General features: G+C 38.5%; 6 protein-coding genes and 1 non-coding gene across 9 annotated transcripts; 4 read left to right on the top strand and 3 right to left on the bottom strand.

Annotated features, from left to right (window-relative positions):
• Positions 1 to 108: 108 nt before the first annotated feature.
• LOC17879340 (glutathione hydrolase 1) lies at positions 109 to 3,221 on the bottom strand. Of its 2 annotated transcripts, XM_006283353.2 has the most exons (7): positions 2,943 to 3,221; positions 2,253 to 2,594; positions 1,458 to 1,973; positions 1,129 to 1,364; positions 774 to 1,044; positions 555 to 692; positions 109 to 454 (listed from the first exon to the last, which is right to left on the bottom strand). In XM_006283353.2, exons 2-7 carry the CDS (start codon positions 2,577 to 2,579, stop codon positions 221 to 223), a joined length of 1,722 nt encoding a protein of 573 aa, XP_006283415.1. In that variant the 5' UTR covers positions 2,580 to 2,594; positions 2,943 to 3,221; the 3' UTR covers positions 109 to 220. The 2 variants fall into 2 exon arrangements, with proteins under 2 accessions (XP_006283415.1, XP_023634648.1); XM_023778880.1 differs by having other exon boundaries at positions 2,253 to 3,221.
• Positions 3,222 to 3,761: 540 nt separating this feature from the next.
• On the top strand, positions 3,762 to 5,650 carry LOC17880863. The gene is made up of 6 exons (XM_006285512.2): positions 3,762 to 4,025; positions 4,139 to 4,462; positions 4,537 to 4,583; positions 4,893 to 4,955; positions 5,217 to 5,352; positions 5,443 to 5,650. The coding sequence occupies exons 1-6, from the start codon at positions 3,911 to 3,913 to the stop codon at positions 5,454 to 5,456; spliced, it is 699 nt and encodes a 232-aa protein (XP_006285574.2). The 5' UTR covers positions 3,762 to 3,910; the 3' UTR covers positions 5,457 to 5,650.
• Positions 5,577 to 7,926, bottom strand: LOC17878312 (pentatricopeptide repeat-containing protein At4g39620, chloroplastic). Its single transcript, XM_023778725.1, is given in 4 exon segments — positions 5,577 to 5,819; positions 5,957 to 6,076; positions 6,079 to 7,183; positions 7,523 to 7,926. Coding segments are annotated over 4 exon segments (1,758 nt in total). The 5' UTR covers positions 7,886 to 7,926; the 3' UTR covers positions 5,577 to 5,649.
• A 146-nt stretch (positions 7,927 to 8,072) lies between these two features.
• On the bottom strand, positions 8,073 to 8,144 carry TRNAW-CCA. Its single transcript has one exon. It is a non-coding gene; the product is annotated as a tRNA-Trp (tRNA).
• A 253-nt stretch (positions 8,145 to 8,397) lies between these two features.
• Positions 8,398 to 9,818, top strand: LOC17880034 (protein MIZU-KUSSEI 1). The gene has a single exon (XM_006285366.2). It carries the CDS (start codon positions 8,566 to 8,568, stop codon positions 9,352 to 9,354), a length of 789 nt encoding a protein of 262 aa, XP_006285428.1. The 5' UTR covers positions 8,398 to 8,565; the 3' UTR covers positions 9,355 to 9,818.
• Positions 9,819 to 12,355: 2,537 nt separating this feature from the next.
• LOC17880461 (F-box/kelch-repeat protein At4g39580) lies at positions 12,356 to 15,385 on the top strand. Of its 2 annotated transcripts, XM_023779751.1 has the most exons (2): positions 12,356 to 13,635; positions 13,787 to 15,385. In XM_023779751.1, the coding sequence occupies exons 1-2, from the start codon at positions 12,555 to 12,557 to the stop codon at positions 13,822 to 13,824; spliced, it is 1,119 nt and encodes a 372-aa protein (XP_023635519.1). In that variant the 5' UTR covers positions 12,356 to 12,554; the 3' UTR covers positions 13,825 to 15,385. The 2 variants fall into 2 exon arrangements, with proteins under 2 accessions (XP_023635519.1, XP_023635518.1); XM_023779750.1 differs by having other exon boundaries at positions 12,356 to 15,385.
• LOC17879508 (F-box/kelch-repeat protein At4g39570) lies at positions 13,900 to 15,395 on the top strand. The gene is given in 1 exon segment (XM_023779749.1): positions 13,900 to 15,395. A coding segment is annotated over 1 exon segment (1,194 nt). The 5' UTR covers positions 13,900 to 13,983; the 3' UTR covers positions 15,178 to 15,395.
• Positions 15,396 to 16,098: the final 703 nt, after the last annotated feature.

The following is a 16,098-nucleotide window of genomic DNA, read 5'->3' as shown; positions in this document are numbered from 1 at the left end:
AATTAAATCCAAATTGAAACAAAGTACTTAGCTTAAAGTAGTATTGCACCCCTGTGTATGATAAATAGATTCGCCCAATTTAATTATTTTATATGGTTGGAGTTTTGATAGTATAATTAAATTTTAAATATACAATAAAAAGATTAATATTCATCACAAAGCGCTCCATGCAATGAGCACCATAAAACAAATGGGGAAATAAAAAATTTCAGTATCGATCTCAATATCCTGAAGGGAACCCTCCTTTTCTAGGATCACTTACTGCCACAAGCTCACTCACTCGGCCGGAGTTCGCACCGGATTCTTGAACTATGAACTGAACAATCGTCCCTCCGGCGACGGGAGATAGGACATGACCTTTCTTCTCCAACACAACTCTTGTCGCTTTAGGGATCTCGAAATGATCATTGAATACTGTGGTCCAATTCTCATAGGAAACTCTGTTTGGTATCAGCTGAAAATGACATTACCAATAGAAACTCTGTTCAGTTGTCAAGCACAGAACAAGGTGGTAAGTTTCTAGTTTGGGTAAAAGAAAAAGAAATGAAACAAACCTGATGGTAGATTCTCGGAGCTAAGACGGAAGAAAGAGGATCCATCTTGAGGAAAAAATGATTCAAGTAAACTTCCGTTGTCCCAGCAATGATGTTGGCTCCTCCGCTCGCACCCACCGCGGCTTTCACTTTACCGTCCTACGTAAAAAGAATCGGAGGAAACTATATTTTAGATTAGAGTTTCGTACAGCACAAGTAATTGTTTTTTTGTTTCCTTACCTTGAGTACAATGGTGGGTGACATAGAGGACAAAGGTCGTTTTCCTGGACGGATGAAGTTAGCTGGCGCTGGTGGTGGAACATCTAAGTTACCGTTAGATTTAATCGGGATTGAGAAATCGTCCATTTCGTTGTTCAGAACGATTCCTGTGCTCGGAGATAGCATCACTGCCCCAAAGTAACCATTTATTGTACTAGTCATCGATACAGCATTCCTCTCGTGATCTATGATCGATAAATGACTTGTCCCGTGGTCGTTGATCTGGTTCCACCTACCAGTTGGAGAAAGAAGGATCAATATTCAAATCAAGAAGTTGAGAAGGAAAATGTGAGTTTGAACATATATTAAAACTTACTTGCCGCCGTAATATTTAGTATCAAAGGTCTTTTGGTCGTTTATCTTACTCTTCAAGTCTTGTGCAAACTTTGGAGACAACATATCTGAAACAACATTGGTAATATCGGAGAAATCTGGATCACCGAGGTTCATTCTAACTGCGAATGCGTGTTTCAGAGCCTCTATTAGTCGATGAACACCAAGAGGGCCTGAAACACCCGATGGAATCCCATATTGAGCAAGAATGTTCAGAACCTACAACAAATATAAGAAACTCTGTAAACACCTGAAGTACACCTTGGTTTGATAAGATGTCAAACTGCCGCAAAAAGAAATAGAGAGACTTACAAGCATCATTGCAGCACCACCGGATGAAGGCGGAGGCATACCGAGAAGTCGGTATCCAAGAATGTCTGCGGACAGAGGCTCCTTAACCTTAACTCTGTAACTTTGCAGATCTTTCAAAGTTATTATCCCTCCAGATTTACGTATATCCCTTGCTAGGTTAACACCAACCGTGCCATTGTAAAATGCCTTTGGACCGTACTCCCCAATTTGCCTCAGTGTAAAAGCTAATTTTGGGTTACGGCAAATAGTCCCTGGTTTCTTGAGCTGTCCATTTGAAACAAATAGCTCAGAGAGACCTTTGTCTGCTAAGATGTCGCTTCTTGTCGCGTTCATCTGCATATAGAGATATTTTGAAATCTTGAATCCTTCTGCAAGTTTCTCTGCAGGAGTCACTAGCTGCTTCCACGGTAGCTTTCCATGTTGTTTCCAAGCCGTGAATAGACCTGCGACTTCCCCGGGAACGCCTACAGATAAGGCTCCTTTCTTCTTTAGCTCAGGATTACCTCCATACATGTTCTGCATCAAGAGAAACAACCCATCAGTGTCTTTGACTCGAAGACATGCAAGGAATACGCTATTTAAGCACAAGACCACGTTCAAAACGCTTATTTAAATGCAAACCATGTTAAAACGTATAATTAAAACGCTATTTAATAGCTCAGAAACACTATTACTACTACCCCTTCTACACAAAGAGCAAGGAGACAAAGATCGTTCAATAATTCAAAAACTTTTAACGAAAACGCATATATGATCAGAAAACGCATATTAACTATAAGTAAAACGCGTTATTACCTCAGTGGCGCTTAGAGGAGCGGTTTCTCTAGAATCATAAGCAATCTCTCTCCCACCAGCGATTTTAACCACTGTAAACGCTCCACCGCCTATACCGCTAGAGGCGGGACTGACAACGCCCAAACAAAGAGCAGCAGCGACCGACGCGTCAATCGCGTTTCCTCCTTGGCGAAGAACACTCATCCCGATTACAGAACACCGTCCATCGTCAGTGGCAACCGTACCGCGAGACTTAACGATACTTTGCTGTCTTTTTTGAGCCGCCTCAGTGTTTTGAAGAAACAAGATTATAAGAAGAACGATCGTTGCTGTTCGAACCAACGACATTGCTACGATTGATGCCTAGGATAATCAAAACCAAAGATTCGGGCGTTTCTGATCTTTCAACGTTTTAAAAAAAAACAGATATTTCCTTCGTTGAAACGATAAAATTCGAAGAATCGTCGAAGTTTCAACCAAAAAAAGTCTGAAAACAGAGCTTTGACTGCGAACTTTTTGAAAAAGTTTAGTCTCACGCGTATACGCAAAAACTCAAAGCCATCGAAGACTTTTATGTTACTGTCTTTGATGACCACACAACAACAAAAAGGAAAAAAGAGCTCAAAACTTGAATTTGATTCCCAAGAAAACAACAAACGACACACACTTTTATACTTCTTGTTCTTTGAGCCAAAGCTTGAAATAACTTACCGTAGTTTATAGCGATGTCTCGTTCTTGGCGAGAAGAGAGATTGTTCAGATAAAATTCTATAGAAAGTTCACTCTGCGCCAAGGTTTGTATTGACTATTGAGTATACATTATGAAAGATATATAAGCATATACCAAAGTCGCCGCCAACGCCAAGTCATTAATTAATCAAATCTCTCTGTGTATTAGTTTCAAAAGACTTTAAACTATAGTTATAGATAGGGGAATACTATTATATCTATCTTGAACACGTTGAAGTACACTTATTCAATGGATAAAAAGTTGGCTCACGCTCATGCTGGTTGGCTATTGATCTAGATCGTTTCATTACAAACTCAATTAACATTTGCAAAAATTTGGACTCTATCGAAACTAGTTTAGTTAAGATCTCAATTCTAGTTCTTTTTTTCTTTTGCCTAAATAACTAAGAAAAGACTTTATTAAATTTTGATTATATTTCAAGTAAACTCGTGGGAATCTGAGTGCTGCTGCTCAAACTTTTATTAAAAAAAACAAATCCTAATTTGTTCATTGGTCAATTAAACAAGTGCTCATCTTCATCATGCTTTTGTCCCTCATAGCCTCGTGGACCACAAAAAAAGACAACTTTATAATTTTTTATTCTTTTCTTATTTTTTCCTCACCACACACTTGTGAAAACCATGTGGGCCTCTTTTTGGAATGTTATGTGAGGATCCTAACACTATTGAGCCCATTGGACATTATTACAATCAGGGGGCATATCCGTATTTTCAATAGTGCGATAGATCTGCCAAAGGATAACATAATAGTCTAGTAATTCCCGCCCGTTTACTATTCAAAAGCTTTTGATTTTTCATTTTTGGGGATTTTTTTTCTAGGGTTTCGAATTTCTTTCTCGAATTTCAAATTGTTCAAATTTTTTTTTTTTCGGATTGCGATTTAGAAATTGTTCGTCGAATCAAATTGAGCCTCTAGTTGTCTTGAAGAAATGCCGAAGCGAAAAGCAAAGGAGTGTGTCAAACTCACTGAAGAAGATAAGAAGGATGACAACAGCAAGCGAATTACAAGAGAAGAGAAGAAAGAAGAATTCGTCGACGAAGAAGGTATCTCGAATTTTTCTTTCTTTAATAACCCACTTACGAATTTAGGGGTTTTAATGATCTCTTGGATCTGATTTTTTTTTTTCTGGGTAAACATTTTTTTTTTTTTTGCGTAGTTGAAAGACAAATCGCTGCGATTAGAGCAGTCCGTGATGTTGAGATTGAACAAACTCTAACTGCGTTGAGGTTGCTCCGTTCGTATTTTACTGAGGAACAGCTCGGCACTCCTGTGTTAGACTTCTTTAAAGAGAACCTTCCGGATTTGTCAATCTCGAGAAACGAAGAGACTGGGGAGATTGAGTTAAACTGGAAAGACGAAAATAGTGATCCGTTGGTGGGGAATGACATGAATTATTCTATTCTTAAACGCTTGTCAATGGGTTTCCCTGATTTATACAGTACTAGGCCATCTCTTGGTGGCTATGATTTACCTGATAACGGTAGGTTGCTTATGCTGAATGGAATTTTGAGTATTTTGTTTTGGTATGAAACTTTGACTTGTCTTTGGTGGCAGTGAAAGCAAGCCTGTTAGGAACTGATAACCCGCAGCTTGATAATCTTGTAAGTTTGTATCTTTTGTCTTCTTGCCATTTTCTGGTGGTTTCCTTCTTACTGATGCCTATTAGAACTGAGGATTGTAGCATAGATGGAACATTTAGTGAATTTGTCACTTGCTTTAATCGAATTTTGCAGGCTTTCACCCAATTGAGTACTGCACTGTATATAGCCAGCCTTTATTTGTTTGTTTTAGTAATGTTTCTATTATTTTTTTCCAACCATGTGTTTTTCTTCTGCCTTCCAAAATTATGCAAAGCTACTTCAGGGCAGTCGGTACAAAACTCTAATTTGATATTTTCCCCTGGTTTTTAGGTCTTCCAGGGGACATCTGAGAACCTTATGCTTGCAAGCAGTGCTGCTTTTCAGACTCCTGGGGTATGTATTTTATGATTGTCTTCCCTATTTCTCTCTTGATGCAATTATTTCCTACCTACTCTAGGTTTCTTTGTTTGGCTCTTTGGCATGTCTTTTCCCTTCGAGTTTTTGTTTTTACATTGATCCAGACTGAAAGAATTCAGTTCATGGTTTCAAAATTTATCAGTAAATTTTCTGCTGCAGAATGAGTAATGTTTATTTTGGTGATAGATTTTATATATACAAGCAGAGACTCTACTATGATACTTGTAACTTTTGCAGGTAAATGGGCAAAGACTCTCTTTTGGAATGACACCAAAGACTCGGAGGCTACCAAAACCTGGAGAGATGATGCTCTCTGTGCATGGCTCTCCTTTGGGGGTCTACAAAGAAGACCACAACATTGAAGCTATAAAGGGTATGTTACTAGATCACTGTCGTTTTTCTTGCTCCCTACAATGAATTCAATCAGATTATACATTCTTATGTGCATCAATTGATTTTGCAGAGGAAAACAGTTGAAGAGCTTCATAGAGTCAGACACATTTGGATTGTGATAGTTTACTCTTATAGTTGTAGGATCTACTCAGATTCCAAAGATGCTATGTGTAATTGTTATGTGTGTTCTTCCGCATACTATGGTAATTTAAGTCTTTGGATCAAAACACAACAATAATGTTTTGTTTGTAAATGTATGAAACTTTTTAGTTACAGTTTACCAATTCTTTACAAGACTAGTGAATAGTTCTTTCTTCTCTTTGATCTTCCTATTTTCATCATCTTGATCTGAAGAAAATAGTGGCTGCTCTTCCTGACTAAGCTTTCTTGATTCATCCCTGGAAACTTTATTATGTCCCCTTAAGTTCGCCAATCTGCAGTTTTTCTCTGCAATCTTGAACAGGTCTTAAATTTTTGTTGTTCCAAAAATGTTTGTTCTGAAGTTGTATGACAAAATGCCAATTAGGAACATATATTCCTAGTTCCAGATCGGTATCCGGTATCACATAAAGAAGAACACTGACCGTGACTCAGGGAAAGGACTGGATAACTTGGCGGAATCAGATTCACATCCAGCAAAGAGTTTGTTTGTTTTGTTACATCTTTATTTTGGAATTCAGTCAATATTCTCCCACCATGTCCTTAGGTCTGTCTCGTGGCCTGTCTAAACGAGTTGATTTCCTGTTTTCAGAATTGGAACCAGGTAGTCTTGACCCAAAAACTTCAAGGGCTTCCAAGAAGAACCTCTTATTAGGTACAATCCCATCTTTCTCCATTTTCTTCATCAGTATTTGGACATGCTCCTTCATATCTGCCTTGGTAAATGCTTTATATAGAAGCTTATAAGTCGATGCATCTGGATGAACCCGAAAAGCACTTGCGTTATGGAAAAGCTTATCTGCTTCCATGTGAAGACCATTAAGACAATACACTTCAAGCATGGAATTGAGTGTTGACGCCTTTAACACCCTCTCTGATTCAACAACTTCCTCAAATATTTCCCTAGCTCTGGAAACAGAGCCACAGTAGCCGTACATCATGATCATGCACTCATATGTGATAAAACTCGGCACGTAGTTCATATCATTCATCTTCTTGAAAACCCATTCTGCCTTCTCTATCAGACGAGCTTTCCCGTAATTTATAATCATTGAATTGAATGTAGGCAGAGTTGGCTTCTCCTTGGACCGCATTAAACTCTTGAAAGTCTGCTCCATCTTCTCAAACTCTTGCTTCTTACCATACGAGTCAATAAGCAAATTGAAGGTAATGATGTCTGGCTTACACTCATGACTCCTCATACGAGTAAGCACAGATTCCATCTCCTTAATCATCCCGTTTTTCCCATACGCATCCATAACACCGTTAAAGGTGTAAACGTCTGGAGAAACTGGACTCATATCCAAGTCTTTAAACAAAGCATTAACTTGGTCCACTTTACCGGATTGAGCAAAAGCCCTCAAGAGGATATTATAAGTCACAACATTGGGTTGGCACCGTTCCATCCCTTTCATTTTGTCAAAGTATCCACAAACTTTCTCCAAAGCTTTTGCCTTATCTCGTGTATGAAGATGAGCCGTTATGAGAGCGTTGTAAACAGAAGCATCAGGACGACAACCACTGTTTTTCATCTCGGAAAACAGCCACATTGCCATCCTAGTTTGACCTTTTTTGCCCATTACGGATATCAATTTCGAGTAGACTCCATTATCTGCGATATACCACCTCTGCTTCTGCATCCACCTGAACACCTAGTGAAGAATCATCATCAAGTTAAGAAATTAACATGGTTCCTATTCTCTAATGAAATCACCACCTCATCTCCTCGCAGAACCTTTCATACTAAAGAGTTGTCACTGGACACAAAACACAGCTTATGAATCTACCCATGAGCACTGAAATTCAAAACTACACAATTTCAACAGACTATGAAGTAACAGCATGGTTTCATGACACAGTCTACGAATCCATCATTGAGCTAAACGAATTACAAAAACAATTCAAATGTTTTTCAACACACAGAAGCTGAAACTCCAAATTAAGGATACCCAGAAAAAGAAGAACATAGAAAGAAGAAGAAGAAGCAAAACCTCAAGGCATAGGAGCCACTTATCGCTTTTCCCAAGCTCTTCAAAGAGTATAAAACAGTGCTCACATCTTACGACCTTCACATATTTGTCAAGCGTCTTCACCAATGGCTCTCTGTCACTGATCCTCGACATCAGGCTCCGAACAAGAACTCTATTCTCTCTCTCCGCGCTCTCCCTCTCAGCAAGTTTCCTCCTTGACGAAATCGCACCGCAGGTTATCCTCGTCTTCGTCGGCCTCCTCGCATCGCCGAGTTTTAATGAGAAACGAAGCCATTTTTGGTCGCTTTCTTGGGGAAACGAAGGGATGAAGTCGGAGAATCTCAGTGACGATGGCGATGATGTCAACAAGTAATCTATGGACATTTTTCTGGTTGACTGAGAGAGTACGAGGATTGGATATTTGGATCTTTTCCGAATCCTTTAATGAGGATAAGGGTTTTACAGATACATAAACAAAATTGAGGGAACATTCAGGGAAAAAGGAAAGTTACTGGGTCGTTTATGTAAATACAGCAAAACAAAAAAATTAAGGATCAAATCTTCGGGATTTTGAACCCGACGTGAATCGAACACGCAACCTTCTGATCTGGAGTCAGACGCGCTACCATTGCGCCACGGATCCTGTTGTATTATTGGCTTCATTAAATATATTTAGCTGCAAATAATTTCATAATGCTTGCTACATCCTACCATTGTGCATTGCAAGAAAGCATTATATTTATATGTTAAAATACATTGTTGTTTGCAAATTTAGCTTAGATTTTCACCTGATCACGACCAACCGTTGAAATCTCTAATCAACTTTTTCTTAAAAAGGAAATTAACAAAAACGAAATTTAGACAAGAAGAAAGAAAACAAATTCAAGGATAAAGATTGGTAGGAGAAAAAAAAAAAGCAATTCACAAAGGAGGAGGAAGAAAGAGAGAGCTAAGAAAAAACACAAAGGCTACATTTTGTACAAGGACGACGTTGGTTCATTAGTCGTCGTCGGTCGTCGAAGAAAGATTTCTTCCTTCTTTCTTCGCCGTACGATCGTCGTCTAATGGTAAAATCATCAAATCCAATGGCTACAACTTCTTCTTCTTCCTCTTCTTCCTCCTCCTCCTCAATCCCTCCTTCTCCTGCTACACCGACCACTCCGTCACGTCCACATATTCTCCTCGAGCCACCGTCTTCGAAAAAGAAGAAAACCAAAACAAACGTTTTCCGAGTGTTACGCACCGTGTTTCGCTCTTTCCCAATCTTTACAACACCATCCGTAGCATGCAAAATCCCGGTTATGCATCCCGGCTTAGGCTTACCGGATCCGCACCACAACACGTCAAGAATCACCGGGACGTTGTTCGGATACCGTAAAGGACGAGTAAGTTTCTCGATTCAAGAAAGCCCTAAATGCTTACCTTCTCTAGTCGTAGAGCTCGCCATGCAGACCACAACGCTTCAAAAAGAGCTAAGCACGGGAATGGTGAGAATCGCTCTCGAGACTGAGAAGCAACCTCGGTCAGATAACAACAACAAAACAGAGAAGAAGACTGATATATTGGAAGAACCGCTATGGACAATGTATTGTAAAGGAGAGAAGACAGGTTACGGTGTGAAACGAGAAGCGAACGAAGATGACCTCAACGTGATGGAGCTGTTACGTCCGGTGTCTATGGGAGCCGGAGTATTGCCGGGAAACTCGGAGTTGGAAGGACCCGACGGCGAAATGGCGTATATGAGAGCTTATTTTGAGAGAGTTATTGGGTCTAAAGATTCGGAGACTTTTTATATGTTGAGTCCTGAAGGTAACAATGGACCCGAACTTAGCTTTTTCTTTGTAAGAGTTTAATTATTCACTTTTTCCATGGTTTGACTTCCTTTAACGTGCATGTAAATTCCCGGAAACGCCGCCCGTCGACGTACGTTATATATTATTTTAGGATAATTATAAGAATTTGTTTCAATGATACAGTATATAGCTATCTCTCTCTCTCTCTCTTCAGAGTAACCACTTCTTCATAATATATGTGAAGAGGGAGGGGTTTATTTATATATAACATGAACTCATAGACATAATTCCTTTAACTAAAATGGGATGGATTCATTATTTAAATATATATTATCCCGAATATCGAAATAATGGGACTCTTCTCGATTGTCCGAGAAATTAGACCATATATCGATGGTCAATTTGTCGCTACATCTTGGTGCCTGGAGGAGCTGGTCCATCTTTTTGACGTGCCTGTTTTGAATCACTTCCTCCAACGTCAATCTTGATATCTCTGATCATCATTTTTTCCCAAACCCCCTTTTCTTTTTCTTCTCGTACAAATTAACGACCAGATCAGTAACTTTAAAATATTTTAAATTATCATTTTTAAGAGCCATACGAGTACTTTATGATCTTCCAATATGCAGAAAACATGCGTCAAAATTATATTTTTTTAACATGCACTCTTGTTCGAAATGAAATTCATGAATCTTTACTGTTAATATATATTAATAAGGAATAAATAACGTTAATTTGGTTTGCGAGATGAAAAAAGTTTATAAATAACTAGCAACTTACTTGTCACGGAGTACTGGTATGGAATCCGAGCGGAGGCGATGTTCGATGATCCAACGAACAATAAAATAATCAAAGCAACGAACCAAACCAAGCGGTGATACATTTTGGTTTTGTTTAAAGTAATGAGTTTTACAACGAACACATCGTTTATTATATATGATTTTTTTTTTCTTTTTTTTTTCAATTTGTATTTGACGTTGAAAAAATATATTTAGTTTCATTTGGTGAGAATATGTATTTATAGAATAAGTTTTCTCTGACAAAGAAAAAGTCGTACGTCCCAAACTCTTTTGATGTATTTTCTGTTCTTCAGAAAAACCAGTAGTCCAAGTTATCGTCTGGTCATCAGACTATTATCGTGTAAGAGATGGTCAAAACGACGAAGATGGTGTCTTTGGAGATAATAAAGATCTTAGCGAGAGAGACATCTAGATTGATGTTTACAAGAAAATAATAATGCTGATCAGTTCGATTTAACATAAACGTATACGATAAGATCTCAAATCAATTGTATACGACATATATACAGCTTTGTTTATATATGAACTTCAACCATTGGTTTTCTAAGCCATATATAATCCATTGTAATCGAATTCTGTATCAATTAGATCGCATGCATAGAGACATATCACTTAGTTGGCCCTTAACACAAAATTAAACATATTATAGATTTTGGTTGTGATGATGATGTGTATATGCGTGAGAATTAAAACAAAATAATTTTTTTTGTGTGAATATGTTTGTTTAAAATTAATTAATTATTCTATTTATATTAAAATAATAATAATGTTCAGTATAGAGACCACTTGCACAGATGAAGGTGGTCTCGAGGTTGTTTTATTCGGCGGCTGAGCTATTCTCTATAGTCTATATATATCGATGTCACAGCATAATAATAGTAATAATAATAATAAGAAGCTTTGATAATTATATGAATATGATCGTCTTTAGGGTTTGGTAGAGCCTACGCCAGTAGGTGGGTCAGGTGCACGCCTTGAAACGCTGCCTTTTACTTCTCTTTTGATCCCTCTGATGATCGGCTTTTCATTCCACCTCCCCTCTCCTGTATCTATCCATATTAACAACAATGTATTAATTAATGATCAAATTATTATTTAGGTTATAAAATCAAAAAATGGACAATATATATAAGCTTACCTGTTTTTGGTGTTTCATAGGCTACTTGGGCTAATGCTGTGTTTGATGATCCAGCAAACAAGAGACCAATCAAAGTAATTAGAAAAAACACTGCTTTATACATTTTTTTAGTTTTTTTTTTTTTTTGTTTCTTTTCACTTTTAAGATTATGATGAGTTTCAAAATGTCTAACTTTTGGTATATATATAGAGAAGAGAGAAATTATCGTCAAAATAAAGGAGAGAGAACTAAAAGTATCCAATTAATATTTTGTGGCCAACCTAGATTTATGCTTTCTCTTTCTGATTTTTAGACAGTAAAATTTACAAAATATTAATGGTTGGTATTGATAGTAGTTTGATTTACAATTTGATCCCAAAAATAATAATATTGATTTTAATATATTGCTTTAAAAGCATCTCTTTGGTCATTTTTTCTTTCTTTATTATAAAATTTTACTATTACAAGTAGAGCATTTGATTATTGCAATCTATTAATTTTGTAGAATTTGTTTTTTGGATAAATTTTTTAAAAAAAATTTGGGTAGGATTTTCGGATAACTGGTGCTTCAGTAAATAAAAATAAAAATAATAGGGGTAACTGTTAATAATTTATTACTTTTGGACGTTAAATAAATTAAAAATTGTTAAATTTCTTCAGATGTTATATTCTGTAAAACCATTTACACCAAATCTAACTATTTAGAATAAATATAATTGTTCCTAAATGATGGTAAAGTTCTTCATACTTGTCGCGACCACGAGAAAATAAACACCTACATGGAAACGAAATCCTTAAAATCAATTTTGAAACATGTGGAAACAACACAAATACAATTACCAGGCCTAAATACCCATTTCGGGTTGGGCCATTAATTTTAAAAAGGCCTAAACTCTTTTTCATTCGACAAAAACAATAATCAAGTTTTGCTCCTGCACTGGACAGCAAAGTCTTTTATTATTCATCCCGACAAAGGAGCCCACGTTAACAACTTTATTACAAAAATACTTTTTTTTTTTTTTTTTGTTATTAGTTTTGTCTGGTTTAGTTTAGTGCTTTTCATCTTGACCTGGTCAAACTTGTGTAAATAAAGAAATAAACGCGCATCTTTAGCTCTTGAATGAGTTGAGTCTTTTTATTTTTTTAAGTTTAGCGAGTCTTCTCCGACGACTGCTCCAACATTTTCTTTTTATATGATTTTTTTGTTTGTGTAGGAAAAGTCACAATTCCAATGTATTGAAATAAAGGAATTGGTAAAGAATCGGGGATTTATCTCTGCAAACACCGTGTAGATTTGTTCTACCAATAGAAATCTTGAAAACCAACGGCTGCAATTTCGTCTTATGTCGTCTCCAACTAACTCTCCGGCCGCCGTGAACGACGAGAAGGCACCGTATGAGCCGAAGAAGGCGTTACCATTGGTACTCTCGCCGATCACGACGAATCTGTTTCTGCCTGATGACATACTTTTGAGCTCCCTTAGCCGCATTTCAAGATTGTATTACCCAACTTTCTCCCTCGTCTCCAAGAGTTTCCGCGCTCTCGTTGCTTCCCCTGAGCTTTATCAGACTCGGTCTATCCTCGGCCGCACCGAGAGTTGTCTTTACGTGTGCCTAAGGTTGCTTAACGAGTCTAACCTCCGTTGGTACACTCTCTGTCGAGTTCCGGATCGGAAACTAACAAATTTCTCAGGCGGTCATTTATTAGTCCCGATCTTATCTCGCTATGCTCCTCCTGCTCATTGGTCCAGTGTGGTCGCTGTTGATTCTAATATCTACGCTATTGGAGGGCCTATTCATGATGCGCCATCCTCTAGCGTCTCTGTTTTGGATTGTCAGTGTGACACGTGGCGTGAAGCTCCACCGATGCGGGTGGCACGGAGCTACCCTACTGCTACCGTTCTTGATGGGAAGATTTATGTAGCAGGAGGTTGCGAGGATTGCACTTCGTTGGATTGTATAGAGGTGTTTGACCCAAAGACTCAAACTTGGGACTCTGTGGCGAGTCCTGGTACTGAGAGATGCGAGAGACTTGTTTACAAGAGCGTTGGTATTGAAGGCAAATATCACTTGTTTGGAGGTGCGGGTCATGTGGCTTACGACCCGAAAGAAGGCAGATGGGACTCAGTTGGAATGGATTTGGATATGGGTCGGTCATGGGTTTCGTATTGTGTGATAAACAATACACTGTTCTATTATAATGATAGGGAATTTAAATGGTATGACTATAAAGGAAGGTTTTGGAGAAAATTGATGGGTTTGGAACGGCTGATCAAGTTTCTCTGCTATAGCCGTGTTAACTTAGCGGCTTACGGTGAAAAGATGGCGGTGTTCTGGGACACTTTTGTGCCGTCTAGCTCTAAGAACAAGATGATTTGGTGTGCCGAGATTACAATTGAAAAGCATGACACATACGACATTTGCGGTAAGACTGAGTGGTTCGATGTTGTGCTTAGAGTTCCCAAATCATATGAATTGGTTCATGTTCTTGCTGCTACTGTTTGATTGATGACGATTTGCCGGAGTATGTGAATGGTTTGGGCTGTTTAATTTGATGGATTGTTTCATGTTTCCAGCTGGATTAATCGCTCGTGTTTTGAGGCCCATTAAATAATATAAAGCCCACAGTTGAACTAGCCCTTCAAAAATCTGGGTAATATCGCACGCGCAATCTGAGCGAGTACAGAAAACGCGCTCGAGAACTGTCATTGTAGTGGGTCAAATTCTCGGAGACATCGGGAGATTGCTCAACGGCGATTTCTTAGTCCCGCCAATGTATTCCCCGAAGAAGAGGAAGAGGAAGACGGTGACGACGACGAAGAAACCATCGTTTAAGAAAAAGAAGCCATCACCGCCGACGGCGCCGATTCCGTCCCTTCCTGACGATTTGCTATTAAGTATCTTCGCACGCCTCTCGAGATTGTATTACTAAACTCTTTCTCTCGTCTCCAAGAGCTTTCGATCTCTCCTTGCTTCACCTCAGCTTTATGATACTAGGTCACTCTTAGGCCGCACCGAGAGTTGTCTCTATCTGTGTTTACAGGAGGGGAATCCTGATCCTAACCCTCTCAGGTTCACTCTCTGCCTCAAACCCGACCGAGCCCTAAGTAAAGGCACCAGGAAGAAGAAGAAGAAGAAGTCAAGGGGCAACATTTTGATCCCAATCCCAGTTCCAAATCCTCCTCTTGCGCACTGGTCTGGTCACGCTTCGGTTGGTTCCAATATCTACTTCTTTGGCGGAGACATTGAGAATGTGCCTTCATCTAGAGTCTTGATCCTAGACTGCCGCTCTCACACGTTGCGTGAAGCTCCAAGCATGCAGATGGAAAGGTTGGACCCTTCTGCTTCCGTCATTGATGGAAAGATTTATGTAGCTGGAGGCAACCAAGATGAGGATTCAGAGTCTTCGTACTCCATCGAGATGTTCGACCCAAAGACCCAAATTTGGGATCATATGCCCATCCCTTGTTGGGAGAAACGATGGGGTGTTCTATCAAGAAGCGCATATATTGAAGGAAAGTTCTACCTAATGATTGGGAGTAAGGTTATGGCTTATGACCGAGAGGAAGGTAGGTGGGACTTTGTCGGATATCAGATGGGTCGAAGTTGGTTTTGGTCTTGTAATTGCATTATAGAGAATGTTTTGTACTGCTATGGTGGAGCTTTCCGATGGTATGATACTAAGCTGAGTTTATGGAAAATTATGAAAGGTTTGAAAGGACTACCTAAGTTTGGCAAGAATGTCTATGTAAAGTTGGTGGATTATGGTGGAAAGATGGCGGCTTTTTGGGACAATCGTGTGCCTCCGACTTGCAGTGAAGATAAGTACAAGACTATTTGGTGCGCGGTGATTGCGCTTGAAAGGCCCAACAGTGAAGAGATTTGGGGGAAGGTCGAGTGGCATGAGGCAGTGCTTACAGTTCCCGTGTCATATGAATTTGAGCATGCTCTTGCTGTTACCGTTTGATGAATGACATACAGGACATGCTTGGATGTGGTGAATCCATAATGTGTTGTAGGAACTGTATCATTTTGTTGGATGATTGTGTATTGTATTTTTTAGCTTTATGCTGTTGACATTGTTTCACTTGTAAACCTTTGATGGTTAGCTTATTTCTCTGCTGCTAAAGACCTTATGAAACTCTGTTTTGGTTGAAAAGAAAGTTTACTTCTTTCATGGTGCAAGTATTTGTCTCTTAGCCTTCTACATTATGGATTTATCTAGCGACGCACTACTATGTAAATCAGTTTGTTTTTAATGTGTGTTCTTATGAAATGTTTTTCAGCTTGTAAATCTAACTTATTTTGTGACTGCTACTGATATTTTTTTTTTTTTTTTGTCATCAATGTGACTGCTACTGATAAAATGTCCATAACTGGGTACACTTCAAGAATATGTTTACAAACCATTCTTTAGACTTTTTTTAAATGAAATGTAATGATGAAGTGGCAAAAAACCTGAATCTATCGTTTTAGGCTAAAGATGATACATACAGATTTTGAGAACAGAGAACCGCCTCTGTTTCCACATCTCCTTGCTACGATTTCTGCTCCAACACAAAAACCTTGAGAGACTGAGTTTCTAGCATACACCACAAAAAGCATTCTCTATTTTTCTAAGTACCATCAGCATTAAACTTTAAAAGATCATTATCTGGTATGTTAGGAGCCTTTGCTGGGATATTTTAGATCATTTTGCAAATGTTCTCTTCAACAGAGCCTTAATTAAAAATCTGGTGGACAAAATGGCCTTAAAGAGGAGGTTAGTTTTGGCAATTTCGAAAGCCACAATAGGATCTATGAGAACACTTTGAAGTGTTAAACCTCTAGGGAATGTTCCTGAGGGATGATCACGTCCATTATACTAGTTTCTGTCGTAAGGATATTG

The sequence above is a fragment of the Capsella rubella genome, unplaced genomic scaffold (genome assembly GCF_000375325.1).
Source record: "Capsella rubella cultivar Monte Gargano unplaced genomic scaffold, Caprub1_0 scaffold_7, whole genome shotgun sequence".
Lineage (NCBI taxonomy): Eukaryota > Viridiplantae > Streptophyta > Magnoliopsida > Brassicales > Brassicaceae > Capsella > Capsella rubella.
Note: the sequence above shows the minus strand (reverse complement) of the source record. Positions and strands in the feature narration are given on the sequence as shown.

Excerpts from the sequence above, each read along its gene's own strand:
- LOC17880863 (XM_006285512.2), top strand. The coding sequence starts at position 3,911 with ATGCCGAAGCGAAAAGCAAAGGAGTGTGTCAAACTCACTGAAGAAGAT. Across the intron at positions 4,026-4,138 it reads AGAATTCGTCGACGAAGAAG|TTGAAAGACAAATCGCTGCG; the intron begins GTATCTCGAATT and ends TTTTTTGCGTAG. Across the intron at positions 4,463-4,536 it reads CTATGATTTACCTGATAACG|TGAAAGCAAGCCTGTTAGGA; the intron begins GTAGGTTGCTTA and ends CTTTGGTGGCAG.
- LOC17880461 (XM_023779750.1), top strand. The coding sequence starts at position 12,555 with ATGTCGTCTCCAACTAACTCTCCGGCCGCCGTGAACGACGAGAAGGCA.
- LOC17880034 (XM_006285366.2), top strand. The coding sequence starts at position 8,566 with ATGGTAAAATCATCAAATCCAATGGCTACAACTTCTTCTTCTTCCTCT.
- LOC17879340 (XM_023778880.1), bottom strand. The coding sequence starts at position 2,579 with ATGTCGTTGGTTCGAACAGCAACGATCGTTCTTCTTATAATCTTGTTT. Across the intron at positions 1,365-1,457 it reads GTGGTGCTGCAATGATGCTT|GTTCTGAACATTCTTGCTCA; the intron begins GTAAGTCTCTCT and ends TATTTGTTGTAG. Across the intron at positions 693-773 it reads CACCCACCATTGTACTCAAG|GACGGTAAAGTGAAAGCCGC; the intron begins GTAAGGAAACAA and ends CTTTTTACGTAG.